This window comes from Mytilus californianus, unplaced genomic scaffold (assembly GCF_021869535.1).
Source record: "Mytilus californianus isolate M0D057914Y unplaced genomic scaffold, xbMytCali1.0.p SCAF_5, whole genome shotgun sequence".
Classification (NCBI taxonomy): Eukaryota; Metazoa; Mollusca; class Bivalvia; order Mytilida; family Mytilidae; genus Mytilus; species Mytilus californianus.
The window spans coordinates 120068847-120088092 of record NW_026262701.1 but is presented as its reverse complement, the minus strand read 5'-3'; the positions used below and the strand labels follow the sequence as shown (position 1 = coordinate 120088092).

General features: G+C 31.9%; 1 protein-coding gene across 1 annotated transcript in view; it reads left to right on the top strand.

The window, feature by feature from the left end:
- The window catches only part of LOC127700885 (RAB11-binding protein RELCH homolog), a 91603-nt gene that overhangs the window by 14613 nt on the left and 57744 nt on the right, over nt 1–19246 (top strand). Inside the window, exons 13-23 of the mRNA XM_052204596.1 lie at nt 34–174; nt 1710–1868; nt 2861–3035; nt 4654–4810; nt 8528–8651; nt 9048–9093; nt 9508–9599; nt 11087–11193; nt 13402–13501; nt 15259–15341; nt 15685–15748. Of these exons, the coding sequence (XP_052060556.1) occupies nt 34–174; nt 1710–1868; nt 2861–3035; nt 4654–4810; nt 8528–8651; nt 9048–9093; nt 9508–9599; nt 11087–11193; nt 13402–13501; nt 15259–15341; nt 15685–15748 (1248 nt within the window). The remainder of the gene's footprint in view (nt 1–33; nt 175–1709; nt 1869–2860; nt 3036–4653; nt 4811–8527; nt 8652–9047; nt 9094–9507; nt 9600–11086; nt 11194–13401; nt 13502–15258; nt 15342–15684; nt 15749–19246) is intronic.

Genomic DNA, 19246 nt, shown 5'->3' with positions numbered 1-19246 from the left:
TGTCAGTATAAAATACTCATTCTTTGATTTCAGAATGAATTACTCAGCTCATTAGTGTTATCCATGTTACAACAAATGTTGATGGATGACAAAGATGATGATGTTCGAGAAGCTGTGATACGTAGTCTAGGGCTTATTGTAGGATTTATTCAAAATCCTGATAAATATACCCAGGTAAGCTATCAAGGATACAATATTTTTTATGATAAATGTTGATAGAAGGATAAAGTGACATTTTTTATTGTGTTGAATCAAAATAAACATTGAGCTTGAAATATCTTACATTTTCTGTAGTTTAACTGACTAATTAGCACATTGCAAACACATAAAAATTGTTAAGAATTCACGACCCCTGGGAAAGTTACATAAACTTTTCACATACCTGTCTTAAGAAAGTTACTTATATTGATAAAGTTAGAGCAAAGTAGAGTAATGAAGATATATGACAAAGATCCATGATATAAAAATAAGGAGAAGTGGTATGATTGTCAATGAGACAATTATCCACCAAAGTTCAAATGATGAAGATAAAAGCAATTATAGGTCACAGTATGTGAAACAAGAAAAACAATAAATTATAATGATTAAAAAAAAATATTTGGTCGAATGGTTAGATTTACACAGCTTTTTTTATAAATGTCACTTAAATGTCTGCTTATACATAAATACTTTGGAGAAAAGTAGAGTTACCATAGATACAGTCGAACCTCGTTGTGTCAAACTCGGTTGTGTCGAAAACTCGGATGAGTCAAAGTAATTTCTCGGTCCCGGTAAAATTCCCGTTTGATCAATGCATAATTACCTCTGATGAGTCGAACTAGGTTGATTCGAATACTTGGTTAAGTAGAGTAAATTTTATAGTCCCGTCGAGGTAAAATTAATGTAAATTGACCCCGATGTCTCGAAGTTCGAAAGATGCAGGCCTAATGATAAAAATTCAAATCGGATGTATTTCTTATGTCACCTAATCATTTTCAAAAGAGATTAAAGCTGAGTAAACATACTTGTTTGTATAACAGTTAAAATGACATGTTTATGAAGACCGCTAATTAACACCTTTGTTGATCGATCAAGCGGAATGTTAGTGTTGTTTAACATTTTTCACCTGAGATAAAAACAAAACGAATTTAAATGACCCAAGCCGAGATTAAATGAAACGTTAGATTTAAAACTCATTAATTACAATAAATAAAAGGATTAGGACAATTATAATAAATTCATAATAATTTAATGTAAAGCAGACGACCTCATCAGAGATCGTTCAGAACTTATTTCGTGCCGCGAGGGATTTCATAATTTATAGTGACTGACATTTGTAAATATTTGTGTAGACTATTGATTTTATTTGTGCATGATTTGTATCTGTACTTGTGTGTTTAATTATTACGAAGGACCAAAAATGTAGATTGAATACACAATCATAAAGTGTCATATCGAAAAAAGGCACACTGTTCATTGTATCTAGTTTACACAAATCTCATACCGTAGTTCATGCATTCCAAATTTATGACGACACACTCGACCTCGGATGAGTCGAACCTCGGATGAGTCGAATACTTTGGTCCGGTCCCTTCGACTTCGACACAACGAGGTTCGACTGTACATCAATGTCACTGAAGTTTTATTTCCTTTTAATATGTTATAGATAATACATGTATTTGATAGAACTCATTCTGATTTTGTTTTAGCAGTAGTTATTCTACTTGTAGGGTTATGAGTTATTAAAAATGGCATTAAAAGACACCTCAGAGAAGGTTGTGATAGCAACGCAGCATGTTTTTCTGCCGTCGTTTGCTATGTGGGCATGTGATCTGGATAAATTACAACATAATCTTATACATAGTATTCTGAGAGATCTGGAAGATATGGTGAGTCTTAGCAACACAATATTTATTTCTGCTGTCCTTAAGGATGTATGATGTGGATGGACTACAGCATAATCTGATACCTAGTATCAAAGTGATTTTGAGGAAATGGTTTATATCCATGTAGAAGTACAGTTATAGTAACATTTAGGCTATTACATGAACTAATAACTACTTGCACAACTTATTCATACTTCATTACAATAAATATGTTTGCAATTTAGAATAAAAAAATTTATTTGAAGAGTTGACATCTGATCAATTAATATATATCAGACAGATATGTTCCTTCTGAAGTATCATAACGTTATCAGTGCCTTAATGGCAGAGTGGTCTAAGTAGTCAATCTTAGTATCACTAGCTTACCAATTCTGAGTGCATTATTTCAAACCCGGCATGTGGCAGGTGTGTTTGACTAAAATCTTAATTGACTAGGATTGTCAGTTTTGCTGCCAAAGGTTGGTGGTTCTCTCAGGGCACTCTGGCTTCCTTCACCAAAAAAATCTGACCTCCACGATATAGCCAATAGTGCTGAAAGTGGCATTAAACACCAACAATCAATCAATCAATCAATCATAACATTATCATGCAACAAAATGTTGTGTTTTTATAACTTTTATCTGTGAGTTCTTGCTGACCAAGTGACCTAAGTAGTTCATCAACATTTATTAACACTGAGCTTGTGAGTTCAAACCCTGACCAATCTTAATTGACTAGGATTGCCAGGATTACCGGTACTGTTGAAGGTCAATGTTATCTCTTAGTACTCAGGCTGCCTCCATCAGTAAAAACTGACATCATGATTTAGCCAAGAGTGCTCAAAGTAATGTTAAACACCAACCAACAATCAATCAACTTTAACCTTGTAGTTTATAGGGGTCATTTTTTTATTTAACTTTCAAGTTTGTATTTTGTTTAGACCCCAGAAAATATTGAAAATTAGTACAATCAGTTAAATTGAACTTACATTATATTTTTATTTATTTGTATTTCAGTGTGCAGCCGGGGCTAAAAGAGCATCTACTAGTCAGACCATACCATTAAATGAGGGCAGATTCTTGTTGTTATTGTCTTCATTGAAGGAACTTGTGACATTCCTTTATATATCTGTGATATCATCAGGGCCATACCTAGATAAAGATATAGACTGTGATATTCCTCAGTTAGATGGTATGTAACTTTATTGCCATTGTTATCATGTTTCATTCCAATATTTATCTGTGATATTATGATAGCCGTACCTAAATAAAAATTCGAATTGTATCATTCTTCAATAAGATATGTAATTGTATTGCCATAGTTACCATGTCACAAATATACAAGTAGCAACTCTTAGCATGCTTAGAAAATTCAAGGACAAACAAAACTAAATGAACACACAATTTTTACATGATATATATATGATAAGTTCATTTTTGTCCCCGTAGCATTGCCCGAAGTGATCTTACTCCTTCATGTTACAACAGTATTTAAAAAAAATAATTTCAAATTAGAGTTACTTCCCCTGGATGATTATAATAATAATAATAATAATAAATTCTTTATTTAAAGAGGGTAAACTCAGTTAGTTACAATAAACTAATCTTCCCTGAGGCCCTCACATACAAATTACAATACAATCAAAAACAGATATTTACACATAGTTAATTTACAGTCAATTAGTTCAGTGTAATATTACTAACATGATAAGATATAAGGCTGTTCAAGATGTACATGTAGTCAAAAAATCAAATATAAATAAAAATAAAAGAATATACAAATACATTGTAGAAAACATAATCTTATCAGGACTGTGTTAAGTACTTCTTGATACTTTGTTTAAAAGTATAAGTGTTTTGAGCTTTACGCATTTTGTGTGGTAGTCCATTCCATAACACTGATCCAGAATAAACAAAAGATTTCTTAAATAGCTCAGCTTTTGGCTTAGGAACTATCAGATTACCTTGAGTGACGCCTCTCAGGGAGTAAGGATTATTATCTGATTTCAGTTTAAACTTTTGAACTAGGTACATTGGTGCTTCCATACGCATACATTTATATAGAAGTAAATATTTGTGGTATTTGATTCTATTGTCAACTGTCATCCACCCAAGTTCTTTAAATAAGGGGGCTGAGGGGGATAAAGGAACTGCATCTAGAATTAATCTTGCTGCCCTTTTTTGGAGTTTTAAAATTCTTGCTATCCCTTCATTTTTACATTCACCCCAAATAATACAGCAGTAGTCAATCAGGGGCAGAATATACCCATTGTAATATGTTTTCCTTGCATTTATATCTAAAAATTTCTTTATTTTAGAAAGAAGGTATATTCTGGATGATATATTAGCACAAACGTGGTCAATTTGATTTCTCCAGTTAAGTGTGCTGTCAATTTTAACACCTAATAATTTTTCACATGAAGAATTTTGTAATACTTTTGAATCTATTATAAATATTACATATGTGCATAGACAGGGAATATTGGAATGCTGTTCTTTTATTAAAATGTTATCTTTGTAGTAGGTTATAAATCATTGTTTCTCTAATAGACTGCTGTGTCTTTTCAAATTTGTAATATTTCCTTCTATACAGAAACCACGATGTCACCACACATGCAGACAGGAGATAAAATAATGCATTAATAAACCCCTTCTTACTTGTATTAACATATTAAATGCAAAATTCTGTGTATATTGCATAAGTGGTCCAGTTCCAGTTTTTTTGGGTTTTGTAGATTTATTTTGTAGAAAATTTTTACTTGTTTCATAATGGTCGTAGCATCAAATTTATCTCTTTGTTTTCTTTACAGAATTTCAGTTTCCTAAATCCAGTTCTCCTTTAACAGATCTGAACGTAATAATAGGTGACAGTGAAGACTTATCTTTCCTGGTTCACCGATTTCAGAATCATCTATCTCAAGAATGGTTTGAACCATGGGATAGCTTTAATTGGGTTGTAAATAATTTGTAAGTATTTAAGATATAGCTTGTCTATTTGAAAATTTTGGCAGAAAACAATGTACAGAATTCCACAAAATTAGATAAAGGCTAGAAATGAATGTATCAGCTGTTGTAATATTTTTTCAAAACACTAAATTACCCTTTCTTTTATTTTTAATGTCAAATTGGATTGCAATATTCATGAAAATTCTGCCAAAAAACAATCAATCTTTATTTATAGTGTATTTCTTAACAGGACATAAACCTGGAAGTTACAGTATGCCATTACAATATTGAAGAAATTGCAGAGAAGAAAAATGTTGTTTTTTCTAATAAAAATTTGGAATAAATGGTTAAAGTGCAGTATGTTCCTTTGAACATGAATCTAACAGCTTAATCATTTTACCTATGTTAAATTGTTTACAACATTGTATGACTCACAAATATGAAAACTACTTCATTTTTGTTGAACCTATAAAATTTGTTTCACGAAAGCAAGACATAGCCTAAATTCTGTTGGCGGCGTCATCATTTAGGTTCAGTCTGTGGTTAAAGTTTTTTTAGACATCAATAACTCTGTCAAACCTACATAGAATTTTAGGAAACTTAGACAGAAGCTTGTTTATGACCAAAAGACAGTAAGTATCCAGAGCAAAATTTTGAACATGTTTATTTTCATTTACTGATAAATGGACTAAGTTTTTTTACAGTTAACACTCAGGCTCAGTCTACAGTTAACAAGTAGATATAGTCTGGGGTTAAAGTTTGTTACACATCAATTACTTTGCAGAAACTTTTTAATGACTAAGAGATAATGATTGAAGCAAACCTTTGAAAATATTTTTTTTTACATTTTTAGTATTTTTCTGATAGATGGACTTCGTTTTTTACTGTTAACATTTACAGACAGGCTTGAATTAAATTTTTTTGACATGATAAATTTGTAAACCTTCATGGACTGTAATGAAACTTGGACAGAAGCTAATCTTCAAGACCAAGAAATAGCATCGAAAGAAAAAAGTTTTTTTTTTTTTTTTTAAATTCTGTATTATACTGATAAATGGACTCACTTTTTAAGTCAACATTACATTTTTACACTTACAGCAGCAATCACAGGTGAGACACAGGTTTCCGCAGAACCCCTTTTAAATTGTTTATACAAATAAAGACAAAGAATATTAATGATCTATACAGTAAATACATGTTACTAATGTTAATCAGCTCTTTTCACATAAAAAATTACTGATGTTTATTGTCAGCTGTGTTCATGCTTTGTACCACAATTAATGATTGATATTACTGTGAATTCATTTTTTATACGACCGCAAAAATTAAAAAATTTTTTGGTTGTATATTGGTATGACGTTGGCGTCGTCGTCCTGCGTCGTCCGAAGACACATTGGTTTTTGCACTCTAACTTTAGTTTAAGTCAATGGATCTCCATGAAATTTTACCATAAGGTTCAATACCACGAAAGGAAGGTTGGGATTGATTTTGGGGGTTATGGTACCAGCTGTTAAGGAATTAGGGGCCAAAAAGGGGCCAAAAATAAGCATTTTTGTAACTTCCAGACAATAACTTGTGTGTAAGTGTATGGATCTCTCTGACATTGTACCACAAGGTTCCATATCACAAAGGGAAGGCTGTAATTGATTTTGGGGGTAATTGCCTCAAAATTTTAGGAATTAGGGGCCAAAAAAGGGGCAAAAAATCAAGCATTTTTCTAGTTTCATGACAATAACTTGTGTGTAAGTGTTTGGATATTTCTGAAATTGTACTACAAGGTTCCATATCACAAAGGGAAAGCTGGAATTGAGTTTGGGGGTAATTGCCCGAAACGTTTAGGAATTGGGGGCCAAAAAGGGGCCAAAAATAAGCATTTTTCTAGTTTCCAGACAATAACTTGTGTTCAAGTGTATGGATCTCTCTGAAATTGTACTGCAAGGTACCATACTACAAAGGGAAGGCTGGGATTGAGTTTGGGGGTGATGAATCATAAGGGGGTTCAAAAACTTTGGGGGGGGGGGGATTTTTTTTTTTTCTTTTTTTTTCTTTTTTTCCTTTTTTTTTTCTTTTAAAATTTTCCATTTTAAGTTGGTTATTTCTGATTAATATTTAAAAGCAAATAATAATGATATGGTAGGAGATACACACACCAAACAGGATGTGTAAATTATTATATAATAAGTATTGTGCAATAGCAAGAAATTTTCAATTGCACAGTATTGCACAATAGCAAGAAATCTTCAATTGCACAGTATTGCGCAATAGCAAGAAATCTTCAATTGCACAGTATTGCGCAATAGCAAGAAATATCCAATAGCACAATATTGCACAATAGCAAGAAATTGTCAATTGTACAGTATTGCGCAATAGCAAGAAATATTCAATTGCACAGTATTGTGCAAAAGAAGATACTTCGTATAAATTGCTTATTTCTTGATCAATTTCAATGGGGTTTTATTCTTGAATTCTTGGGGTTCTTTAATATGCTGAATCTAACCGTGTATTAAGTTTTTGGATTTTGGGCCCCGTTTTTAAATTGGTCCACATTGAGGTCCAAAGGGTCCAAAATTTAACTTTGTTTGATTTCATCAAAAATTGAATTATTGGGGTTCTTTGATATTCCGAATCTAACCGTGTATTTAGATTTTTGATTATGGGCCCAGTATTTAGATTCTTAATTTTTGGTTCCGTTTTCAAATTGGTCTACATTAAGGTCCAAAGGGTCCAAAATTAAACTTAGTTTGTTTTTAACAAAAATTGAATTTTTAGGGTTCTTTGATATGCTGAATCTAAACATGTATTTAGATTTTTGATTATGGGGACCAGTTTTCAAGTTGGTCCAAATCGGGGTCAAAAGGGTCCAAAATTAAACTTTGTTTGATTTCAACAAAAATTGAATATATGGGGTTCTTTGATATGCTGAATCTAACCATGTATTTAGATTTTTGATTTTTGGGCCCCGTTATCAACTTTGTCCACATTGAGGTCAAAAGGGTCCAAAATTAAACTTTGTTTGATTTCATCAAAAATTGAATTCTTGGGGTGATATGCTGAATCTAACTATGTATTTAGATTTTGGATATTGGACCATAATAGGTGAATGTCCAATTTAAAATTTTTAAGTTCTTAGACCACATTCATTCTGTGTCAGAAACCTATGCTGTGTCAAATATTTAATCACAATCCAAATTCAGAGCTGTATCAAGTTTGAATGTTGTGTCCATACTTGCCCCAACTGTTCAGGGTTCGACCTCTGCGGTCGTATCAAGCTGCGCCCTGCAGAGCATTTTATTTTCTTGGTAATCAATTTTCATAGATTGATGGAATATTACACTTTCATGGATATTTGATTTCGTGGTTTTGCCAAAATCTGTGTATAATCTTCAAGAAAATTTGTACTTCGTTGAATATTTAAATTTGTTTTTCTCCTTTACCCAAAAAATCCATGAAAATTGGTATTCCCCCATGACTAAAAATAAATCCACAGTATACACATTAAGGATATTTCAGGAAAATGCATACAATACAAAAAATGGAAAATGTTGAAAACCGTGACCTATAGTTGTTAATTTCTGTGTCATTTGGTCTCTTGTGGAGAGTTGTCTCATTGACAATCATACCACAACTCCTTATTTTTATATAGTTCATTTTTGAAGACTAAATCCTACAATGTATGTGATAGAAAAAAATTCATTAGTCCTTATGTTACAAAGATCTAGATGATATTTTTATTTTCAGTATTCCACGTTTATTAGAAGTTGTAATGGGATCAGGATTATCTATGCCAAAGGTCATAAGCCAGTTGTGTTCATGTTTTCTCACTATATCTCGGACGTTTGGGAAAGTTTTTGTAGAGAAAAAGGTAGGATCCTAAACTATAATACAACATTTACTGTACTATATTTGAATAATAAGTTGTCAGACTCCTATAATTTTTTCTTCAAAATAAGCATATAAGTGCTTCCCCCTGTAAATCTGCTGGTACCAATTATGAACTGTTTCAAGAGTTCACCAATATTCATGCAGTCACCCTTTTATTGTATGTGAATTCTTACATAATGACAAGAACACAATGTTAACTACAGTTAAATCACCATTTTCAAACTATTTTGAACTAGTCCAAAACTAAATGAAAGTTGCATGCTATTATTTTACTTATACTCCCCAGGGAAAGGGAATACAATGATTTATTGTATTAACTATCAGAAAAAAGCTGACACCATAGTATTTGATTTTAATTTTGTTTACACTTTTTCAGGTTAGACCAAAGTTTATAGAGTTACTCATACAGAATGACGATGAAGGTATGTTGAAGAGAAATTTTTTAAAATTGATGAATTAATCGAAAATAATATCAAATAGGTGTTTATCAATACTATAATAAATCTTTTTATCTCAAATTATTTTTTGTCAGTTCAATCGATTTTGGTATAAAAATAAATTGACTGTAGTGTAGACCATTTTATTTTTTAATGACAAATTAAAACAGATTTTTTAAGAAGTATTATTGAATAATAAAATGATGCAGAACGAAATACTTTATTGGAGCTTTTAAATTATTACACAAAAAAAAGTTTCATAGAAAGTATAATGTTTTAGCTTTTTTAAATGGGTTAGTATTAATCTATTACTATTTTGTGTCCAAATTGATGTTACAAAATCACAGAATTCTGAGAAAACAAATCAGTTAAGTGTATTTTTTTTTATTACCTTTGTAGATGTGAATTCTTATATGAGGAGCAAACAGACAGCAGTAACTACCAGTATAGTACCAGTTTATGCAAGTGGAGTGTTAACTGCATTTAGTTCAGTAAGTAATTGAATGAAATCTGAATAGTGGAATTAAAAGAAGGCAAAATTTACTAAAGAATGCATCGACTGATAAACTTTGTAAAAAGTAGGCTAAATACGATTTAATCTCCCTTCAAACTTCTTGTGTTGCCGGCCAGCAAAACTATTTGGACACTTAGGGACACACTTCTGTTGTCTTGTATAGTGGTCCGGTCACACTTTGTTATTTGTCAACTCCTTAAAAACAGCTTGACAGAATTCAACCAAAATTCTTCTTCAGTGACTTAGCCATTTCTGCATATATCAGTTTGTTACACAGCAACTCCTTGAAAACAGCTTGACAGAATTTCATTCAATTTGCACACAATCTTCTATAGGACAAGCAGTTGGTCAACTGCTGTTTTTAAGATTTTTATCTAAGTAATTTTTGGGGTTTCCCATGCCAAAACATTTATTTGACCATTTCTGTGTATATTAATTGGTCACACAATTTTTATGCCCCCGCCGTAGCGGAGGGGGCATTAAGTTTTACCCTTGTCCGTCTGTACGTCCCAAAGTTGGTTTCCATTCTCTAACTTTAGTTTGCCTCTACCAAATGTTATGAAACTTATACACAATGCTTATTACCATAAAACACAGATCGAGTTTGAATTTTGGTGGCGTCACTATAACCGTTCTAGAGTTATGCCCCTTTACAAATGGAAAAATTGCTGAATTTTTCGTTTCCGTTTTCTAACTTTAGTTTGCCTCAACCAAATGTTATGAAACGTATACACAATGCTTATTACCACATAATACAGATCAAGTTCGATATTGGGGAGTCACTTACCGTTCTTGAGTTATGCCCCTTTATAAACATAAAAAATGCTGAATTTTTTTCGTTTCCGTTCTCTAACTTTAGTTTGCCTGAACCAAATGTTATGAAACGTATACACAATGCTTATTACCACATAATACAGATCAAGTTCGATATTGGGGAGTCACTTACCGTTCTTGAGTTATGCCCCTTTATAAACATAAAAAATGCTGAATTTTTTTCGTTTCCGTTCTCTAACTTTAGTTTGCCTGAACCAAATGTTATGAAACGTATACACAATGCTTATTACCACATAATACAGATCAAGTTCGATATTGGGGAGTCACTTACCGTTCTTGAGTTATGCCCCTTTATAAACATAAAAAATGCTGAATTTTTTTCGTTTCCGTTCTCTAACTTTAGTTTGCCTGAACCAAATGTTATGAAACTTATACACAATGCTAATTACCACAAACTACAGATTAAGTTTGAATTTTGGTGGTGTCACTTATACCGTTCTAGAGTTATATCCCTTTATGACTTTATATGATATGCAAGCTAGGGCATCATCTGTGTCACATGGACACATTCCCCATTTATTTTTTAAGTGAAAATGCACAGTTTTAATCAACTTAGGATTTACATGGTTTGGAAAGAAAATGATTATATATAACCTACATAAAATATTGGCATCTTTTTCTCTTTCACAGGAAGAAGACAAACAGCAACTATGTCAATTTTTACAAGAAATTCTGTGTACATTATCATTATACCAAGCTCCTTTAGAGAGCCTCAAATCAGCCATATCTGTTTTAAGGTAAGACTTTGTACCAGGTTCCCATGATGATTTAACAAAAAAAATTACATAAGAAAGGGAACAATGCTTTTTTTCCACAAACATTTTCATCAGTATGAGTGATATACAAGAAATGGCTAATATGCAAATTTTAAACAGTTTGCCATGAGGTATATTTAAATAGATAAGCAGCTGCATAAGAATGTAAGATTTGCTTTTGTTTAAAAGATTCAAATCATTTTACCAGTTTTAAGTTTAGATAGCTTAGGTAGCAATACAAAGAACTTTAGTAGTTTGGTTTCACATTTTAGCCTTGCTGAATTTTTCAAATATGAAAGTTATTGTGCAATAAAATTGATTTTTAGATAGCTAAAGAATAATTTACCTCCCATAGATCCAGAAGTTATTGTAGTGTTTTCCAACAAGTATTTTTTACTCAACTTTTCAATTCAATTTTTTGGACAAATGAGGTAAAATACATATGATGCAAGGGAAAGAGGGTGGTTAAAAATTATGAGTGTCAATTTTAAGTTTTTTTCCTAACTGTGTATTGCTACCTTATACAAATATATTTTTAAACAAGTCAAATCTTAGGTATCTGTGTTAAGGTAATTGATATATATGAAAAGATCCCTCAGGGAGCTTAAATCTTCCATGTTTTTTTGAAAATAATATGATTTGTACAGAAAACCCTTTGAGTGTCAGATAAGATCAATTAAGTCAAGCTTCAAATCTGCCTCATCTATTTTAAGGAAAGAAAATTGTACAAAGCACCCTTTTGAAGCATCAAATTTTTAAATTTCTATGGTTACACTTACCTTTGTTAAATATTCATTCAGATCAACTCATTATGTACATATTTTTTTCTCAATATAAGAATAAGGAGATGTGGTGTGATTGCCATTTGGATAACTATCCACCAAAAAGACCAAATAGAATTTCAGATAGGGTGTTACTTTCAGAAAATATTCAAAAAACTCAATCTCCTTACAATTCATTTTTTTTCATATTCTGCCAGCTACTTTTGAATCCTGATCAAAACTGAATGCCATTATTGAAAATATGATGAGTTAAAACTAAAGACAAACAAGATAAGAAGGTTTATTTTTTTAATATCTAAAATAACTGGGGGAAAATCCATTTTTATTCTGAGAATATCAAGTAATATATGATATCCAGTGGAATATCTTGTGTGTGTACATTTAGAATTTGAATTAGAATGGTAAATAAAATTGAGAATGGAAATGGGGAATGTGTCAAAGAGACAACAACCCAACCAAAGAGCAGAAAACAGCCCAAGGCCACCAATGGGTCTTCAACACGGCGAGAAAATTCTGCACCCGGAGGTGAGCTTCAGCTGGCCCCTAAACAAAAATGTGTACTAGTTCAGTGAAAATGGACGTCACACTAAACTCCAAAACATATAAATAAGCTAAAATTAAAAAAAACAATTAAGACTAACAAAGGCCAGAGGCTCCTGACTTGGAACAGGCGCAAAAATGTGGCGGGGTTAAACATGTTTTGTGAGATCTCAACCCTCCCCCTATACCTCTAGCCAATGTAGAATGAAAAAACACACAGCAATACACACAGTAAAACTCAGTTTAAAAGAAGTCTGAGTCCGATTTCAGAATAGGTAACAGAAGAAACTAAGCAAAATGACAATGATACATTAATTAACAAAGGACTACTAGCAGTTATAGACATGCCAGCTCCAGACCTCAATTAAACTGATTGACAGATTATGTCTTCATCATATGAAAATCAAGCACAATCCCTACCGTTATGGGTTTAGTATCATACCATCATAAAATATATGAGAAGGACATAACCCGTATCATGCCAACAACTGGTTTTAGAATAAATGTGTTTATTTCCAATGCAAAGACCCAATATTAATTCCAAAATATGCCATCTTTAAGGAACTATATCTCTTCTGAATAAGTCTGTTTAAAGGTTTGGTTATCTTTTGAGGTGAATGACGACATTTTTGTGCTTTGTATAGAATATTACCATAAAAGATTGGATGTGAAATACCTGAACGTATAAGATGTCTGCATGTTGATTTATATTTACGAATAATGTCCTTGTACCGATGATATCATTTAGTAAATGTTTTGACTAGTTTGTGATATCGAAAACCCTGATGTAATAATAAACAATGGCTAACAGATTACTTTACAGATTTCTTGTTTCAAATAATGTGTATTTATTTTTTATTCTTTTTAGTTGTGATTCTGCAAACCATGATCTCTTGTTAACAGTTCTGTGGGACGGAGTTGTTCACACATCTGCTCAAGTCAGGGCATCAGCGGCAAGGTTGTTTGAGGTGAGTTTCCACTGGATAATGGAATCCTGTACTAATGTACTATAAGTATGAAGCTAAATAATTATGATCAGACTTCTTAAAGGAAAGATACTTAAACATATCACCTTAAGTTGAATTAGAGCAGAGAGTATCATGTTTAGCCTGCTCACTGTATTTCTATTGATTGTATGAGGGCTATTCCATTAAAATGTATGTGGGAGGGTAGGAAGGGACTTTCAAAATATCCCTACAACCAAGAACCATTTTTTAGATAATTTTGCATAATGGTAATAGACGCATACTGAAAAAAGACCCATGACCCACATTCAATAATTAAACTTCCCTTCCTACCCTCCCACATACATTTTAATGGAATAGCCCTGAGGATTTTGATTGATATCAGGTCAATTCAATAATTCGAGTGGCTAATTTATTTGAACTGAATTATTTCTTTGAAGGATTGAGTTTTTCCCTACTTTCAAGTTCTTGGAAATGAATTATTTTCCCTATTGATGAATTAATCAGTATGTCTCTTGAAGCCATGCAAACTTCTAAGTTATTTTTAAGCAGATTTTACCCTATCACTTAGTTATAAAAGCTAGAGATTCATGTTGTTCAATGTTAAGTTTTCTTGGTACATGTGCTGTTTTGTGAATTACTACTGATTTGTGATAGAAATCTTTATAACCTTAGCACTTTATTTCAAATCAACAGAGCTTATCAAAAGAGGTTAGTCTTGTAACAAAGAATGCCATTTTTCATGTCTATCTTAGAGACTACCATCCTCTATTACATAATATAGTATAATTTTATTACAACAACACCACATAGCCTTCATGAAAATATCAATATCATATCTTTGCAATTTACATTGGAAACATTGCAATACACATATACATTGAATGTGTTTTGTAAAGTCTGTCTCTTCACCTGGAGTAATATGCATTGAAAATATAAACCTTTTTTTCATACTTTTTCATCACATAGAAATATTTGCATTGCAGTCTTATAGTGTCACAGAAACTATGACACTGAGAAAGTCCTTTTGACTTCCAGAATTACATTAAAACATTGTAAACAATTAATTTGGCAGTGCACTAAAACATTATGGTAATTGATAAGTGTTATCATTAATTGTATAATGCATTAAAGATATAATACAAATTGTAAGTGTTCTTATCTTAATAACAAAGTGAAGAAGATTGTACAACTTGACAGTAACATGTCAAGGCAGATGCCAAAGTCTAAAAGCAACCAATTATTATATCTGATGTAATATCAACATCAGCTTTGTACATTATTAACTTATGTATGTAAATGTTTATCAAAGAACTTTTTGATATGTATGAAATAAATTTTAACGCTACAGTGAAATTATCAGAGTCTGTTGTTAATTTTCTATTTAGTACTAAGATTTTAAGTACCTGTAGTATAATCATGAATTCTGTATAAGCTATGGTAAATAAAAAAGCTGACTAGTGCAGCAGGTTCTTCGAACACACCTTTGTTGCCTGTTTAATGATTCATTGGTTAGCAGTTTCAATGGGTACTCCAAAAACATTAGGTTGTAAAGAAAGTGTCTAAGGGTAATATGGTCCACCTATTTTACAATCAGATTTAATGTGAAATTTCTTTGTACACATTTTAATTGTTAAACTGTTTGCTGAAAATAGCCAAATTTGTATTTGCCCCATTTATCTTTTTATTATTGAATAATTTCATGTTGCTATTAGAAATAAAGCATTCAAATATTTCCAATATTTGTTTTCTCTTTACAGTTACTGGTCAAAGGTGTAAATGAAAGTCTAGTCTCATCAAGAGTGTTTCCTGCCTTAGTTACACTTGGTAACGACCCAGAAATGTAAGTTCATTCTTCCCATCGTACATTATATAACAATATGGTGAAAATTTTAAGATTTTCCCATTCTATATTTATCAGCTATTATGCTGGACATCAATTACTTAAGTAAAGAGGGCTGTACATTGTTGGTTATTTGGTCATAATGGTAGCAATTCTGGAGTACCTTCAATTCAAAGAAGAATTCATCATTAGAGAAAGAGGAGATTTTTGTTTTTATCTGATTTGTGTTCTAAAAGATGTTTCTGCATCAGTTGGAAAGTGATTTTATGATAATAAAAAAAAATCTTTTAAATGATGAAATTGATTCATTGAATTAATGTTTTTTGATATTTTTTAATTTCAGATTGGTCAGAACATCAACCATTCCGGCACTTGGTGCAATAATAGAGAATGTTACTGTAAGAGAGGTGAGTGTTAACTGTTGTGCATGTATTAAAGCTTTCTCTGGAAAGAAAGTAGTCCAAATAATTATGACGTCTTGAAAGGCTATTTTATTTTTTTGCTGTGATGCCTTCGTAAGGCGTCACAGCAAAAAAATGAAATAGCCTTTCAAGACGTCATAATTATTTGGACTGAAAAGAAAGGTATTGTATGATTCTATATCTTCAAAATAATGATAATAATCGAACAGAAATATTATTAGTAGATATCCCTCAATATTACAGTTATATTCATTGAAGGCGAAGGATACGTAATTGCACGCCTCTAGCAGAATTCGGGGTAAAAAACGTGTGTTGTTAGTTAAGCAAGTTATCACCCTTACTCCAAGAGAGAGAAAATGGGCACATGAAAGAGAAATTACCGTGCGGTCTATCACGAATCCAAATAAGTATGCCAGTGCTGTCTCAAAACTTCAAAGAAATTATTAGAATTACTCCAATCAGAAATCAGAGTATCCTGTTGCTAGTTAGCCTTACTCTATTACCACTGTTTTTGTTTTAATCACACAGGACAGGGAACACAATAGTCAATGCGACTCAAGTTTATATCACAGAAAGTAAAAACGCCTAACAACAAAATTATAACAAAATAAACAAATAAACCAGTGACAATTCTGCTTCTATTCGTTCCAAATGAATTAAAATCAAAACAAAATTGACCCTACAAAATTTGAATGAAATACATACAGTAGCGTAAAATTGTAAGTATGACATGTGAATTTGTGTGTTGAACTAGAAAGACGTTAACATGTTCGTTTTTTATGCAATTGAAAATTTTAGGGCATGATTTATATTTATATAAAAAGTAAGATTCCAAAGGGGTAATCGACCACTAGTGCAACATTTACATGTCGAAGAACAAAAACAACAAAAAACATCATCAGATTCAGTCCACAAAACATTTCACAGAAACTCAGAATTGAGCACTCCAACATTTATCTCAGAATAAGTAAAAACTCTTGTTACTCAATCTCTAAATTCCCTGCCCCCCCCCCCCCCCCCCCCCCCCCCACAAATCTGCATCTGATAATATGATACTTCTTTGCATGTACATGGCTTATATTAATGGAATAACCTTCATAAGGAATACTCCAGAGCTGGTGACTTAGGATTGTTGCATAATTTATTTAAGGAGGTCAACCAAAATATGCTTAACAAAATACCCAAATCATCTTAGGCAGTATTCTCTCCAGAATCTTTTAGACCATGCCATGCTGGGAATAATAAGAAGGTGTGACACTAATTTCAATGCTAACTATACTTTAATGTACACAAAACGATCACATTATATATCAACAGATAAGTCTCCAGTGAAAAAAAGTTAAGATTTACCGAAACGTTGCATGCAATGTCAACAAAAATCTGCTTTTAAAATGAGAAATTAAACTATAAAACAGACATCCTTTCATACAAAATGCTTAAACAAGCATGAACTATTGTCAAAGTGTTAAAAAAATGTGAAGATGTTGTTTTAATTTTATGTGAAAAAACTGTCAAAATAGTTGAAATTTGGTACTCTCACATTATACATAGATAAAAAGTTTGGTAAATTGCTTCAACAAAATAAGCTTTTTAAATGATTGCTCTGAAAGACAAACAGTTAGTAGATAGATTGTTTGCTATTCATGCAATCAATGTACTTAAAAGAGTTTTAATTAATTTAGTCTTTTGAAATAAAATCTGAAATGCATATAGTCACCACTCTGTCTGTCCATCCATTAAAAACATAAGGTTTCAAGATGATAATCTAAGTATACTTTGATCAATACACTTTTGCTTTGGTTGAATAACATTTAAGATTATTTAATTTATAAACTTCAGTGTTTTTGGGTTTAGTGATAAATTGGAATTGAAAATGATTGTAATAAAAGTTATGGTTTGGTAGGCTGTACAATCTGATTAAACCTACCATTTTAGAATGTTGTGTATGATATTCAATAACCAAATGTTCTAATGATGATCATTTGTAAAGAATTTTCCTGAAAAGGTTCAGATTTCAGGAGGATTCCCATGTACTTAGTGGCAAGTTATTCTGAGTTTATGGAATGCCTTTCCCATGTTTTTTTGGATACAGTTTCAAAAAAATGTTTGGTTTCTGTGATTGCAAATAAAACTTTAGATGTTTGTTTTCAAGACAAACAATATTTTTGTGGAATTGTTTTAATATATCTATTTCTTCTTGAACCTTTTATTATTTATCTCCCTTTTTATCAAGCATTGTTGCAGAGTTTCAAAATGTCCAGCAGAATATTAACTGTATTATAATTATTCTATTAAAATATTTCTTTACGTTTGCATGTATTTGCAAAAAAGAGAAATGGTTTCAATAACCTCCCCCCTTTTTTTCCTTAACTACAAAAAAAGAAGAAAAAAAGACATCCTTAGCCAAAAGATTGAAATGTCAATACCAGTAACAGTTGTAGTCATTAACAGATTTAATAGATTTCCAATATCTTACTTATGACAATAATGTTTGTCTGTTAACAAAGGTAAGTAGTGGAACATTAAAGTTAGATGTTGAAGTTGGTCGTTACACTAACATTCCAAGAGAAAATCATTAATGTAGATGCCTTAAAATGTGTGTTATTGAAGATGAACATCATTTTGTTCTAGTTTGTCCAGCTTATAGATCTGTGCGAAAACACAATTTTTGTAGAGCCTGCGACTTTTGTCGCAGAAATCTCGACATAGGGATAGTGATCCGGCGGCAACAGCGGCAGCGTTTGCTAACTTCTTAAAAGCTTTATATTTTAGAAGGTGGAAGACCTGGATGCTTCATACTTTGTATATAGATGCCTTATGTCACGAAATTTCTGTCTGTCACATGACCATTGTCCTTGACCTCATTTTCATGGTTCAATGACTACTTGAAATTTTTTTTTACATTTTTTGTAATGTTAATTTCTCTCTTATTGTGAATAAAAGGATAACTATATTTGGTATGTGCGTACCTTGCAAGGTCCTCATGCCCGTCAGACAGTTTTCATTTTACCTTAACCTCATTTCATGGATCAGTGAACAAGGTTAAGTTTTGGTGGTCAAGTCCATATCTCAGATACTATAAGCAATAGGTCTAGTATATTTGGTGTATGGAAAGATTGTAAGGTATACATTTCCATCTGGCAGGTGTCATCTGACCTTGACCTCATTTTCATGGTTCAGTGGTCAAAGTAAAGTTTTTGAGTTTTGGTCTTTTTTTCTAATACTATATGCAATAGGTCTACTATATTTGGTGTATGGAAAGATTTTATGATGAACATGTCAGTCTCGCAGGTTTTATTTGACCTTGACCTCATTTTCACAGTTCATTGCTCAGTGTAAAGTTTTTGTGTTTTGGTCTGTTTTTCTTAAACTATAAGCAATAGGTCATCTATATTTGTTGTATGGAAGGATTGTAAGCTGTACATGTCTGCCTAGCATGGTTCATCTTACCTTGACCTCATTTTCATGGTTCATTGGTCAATG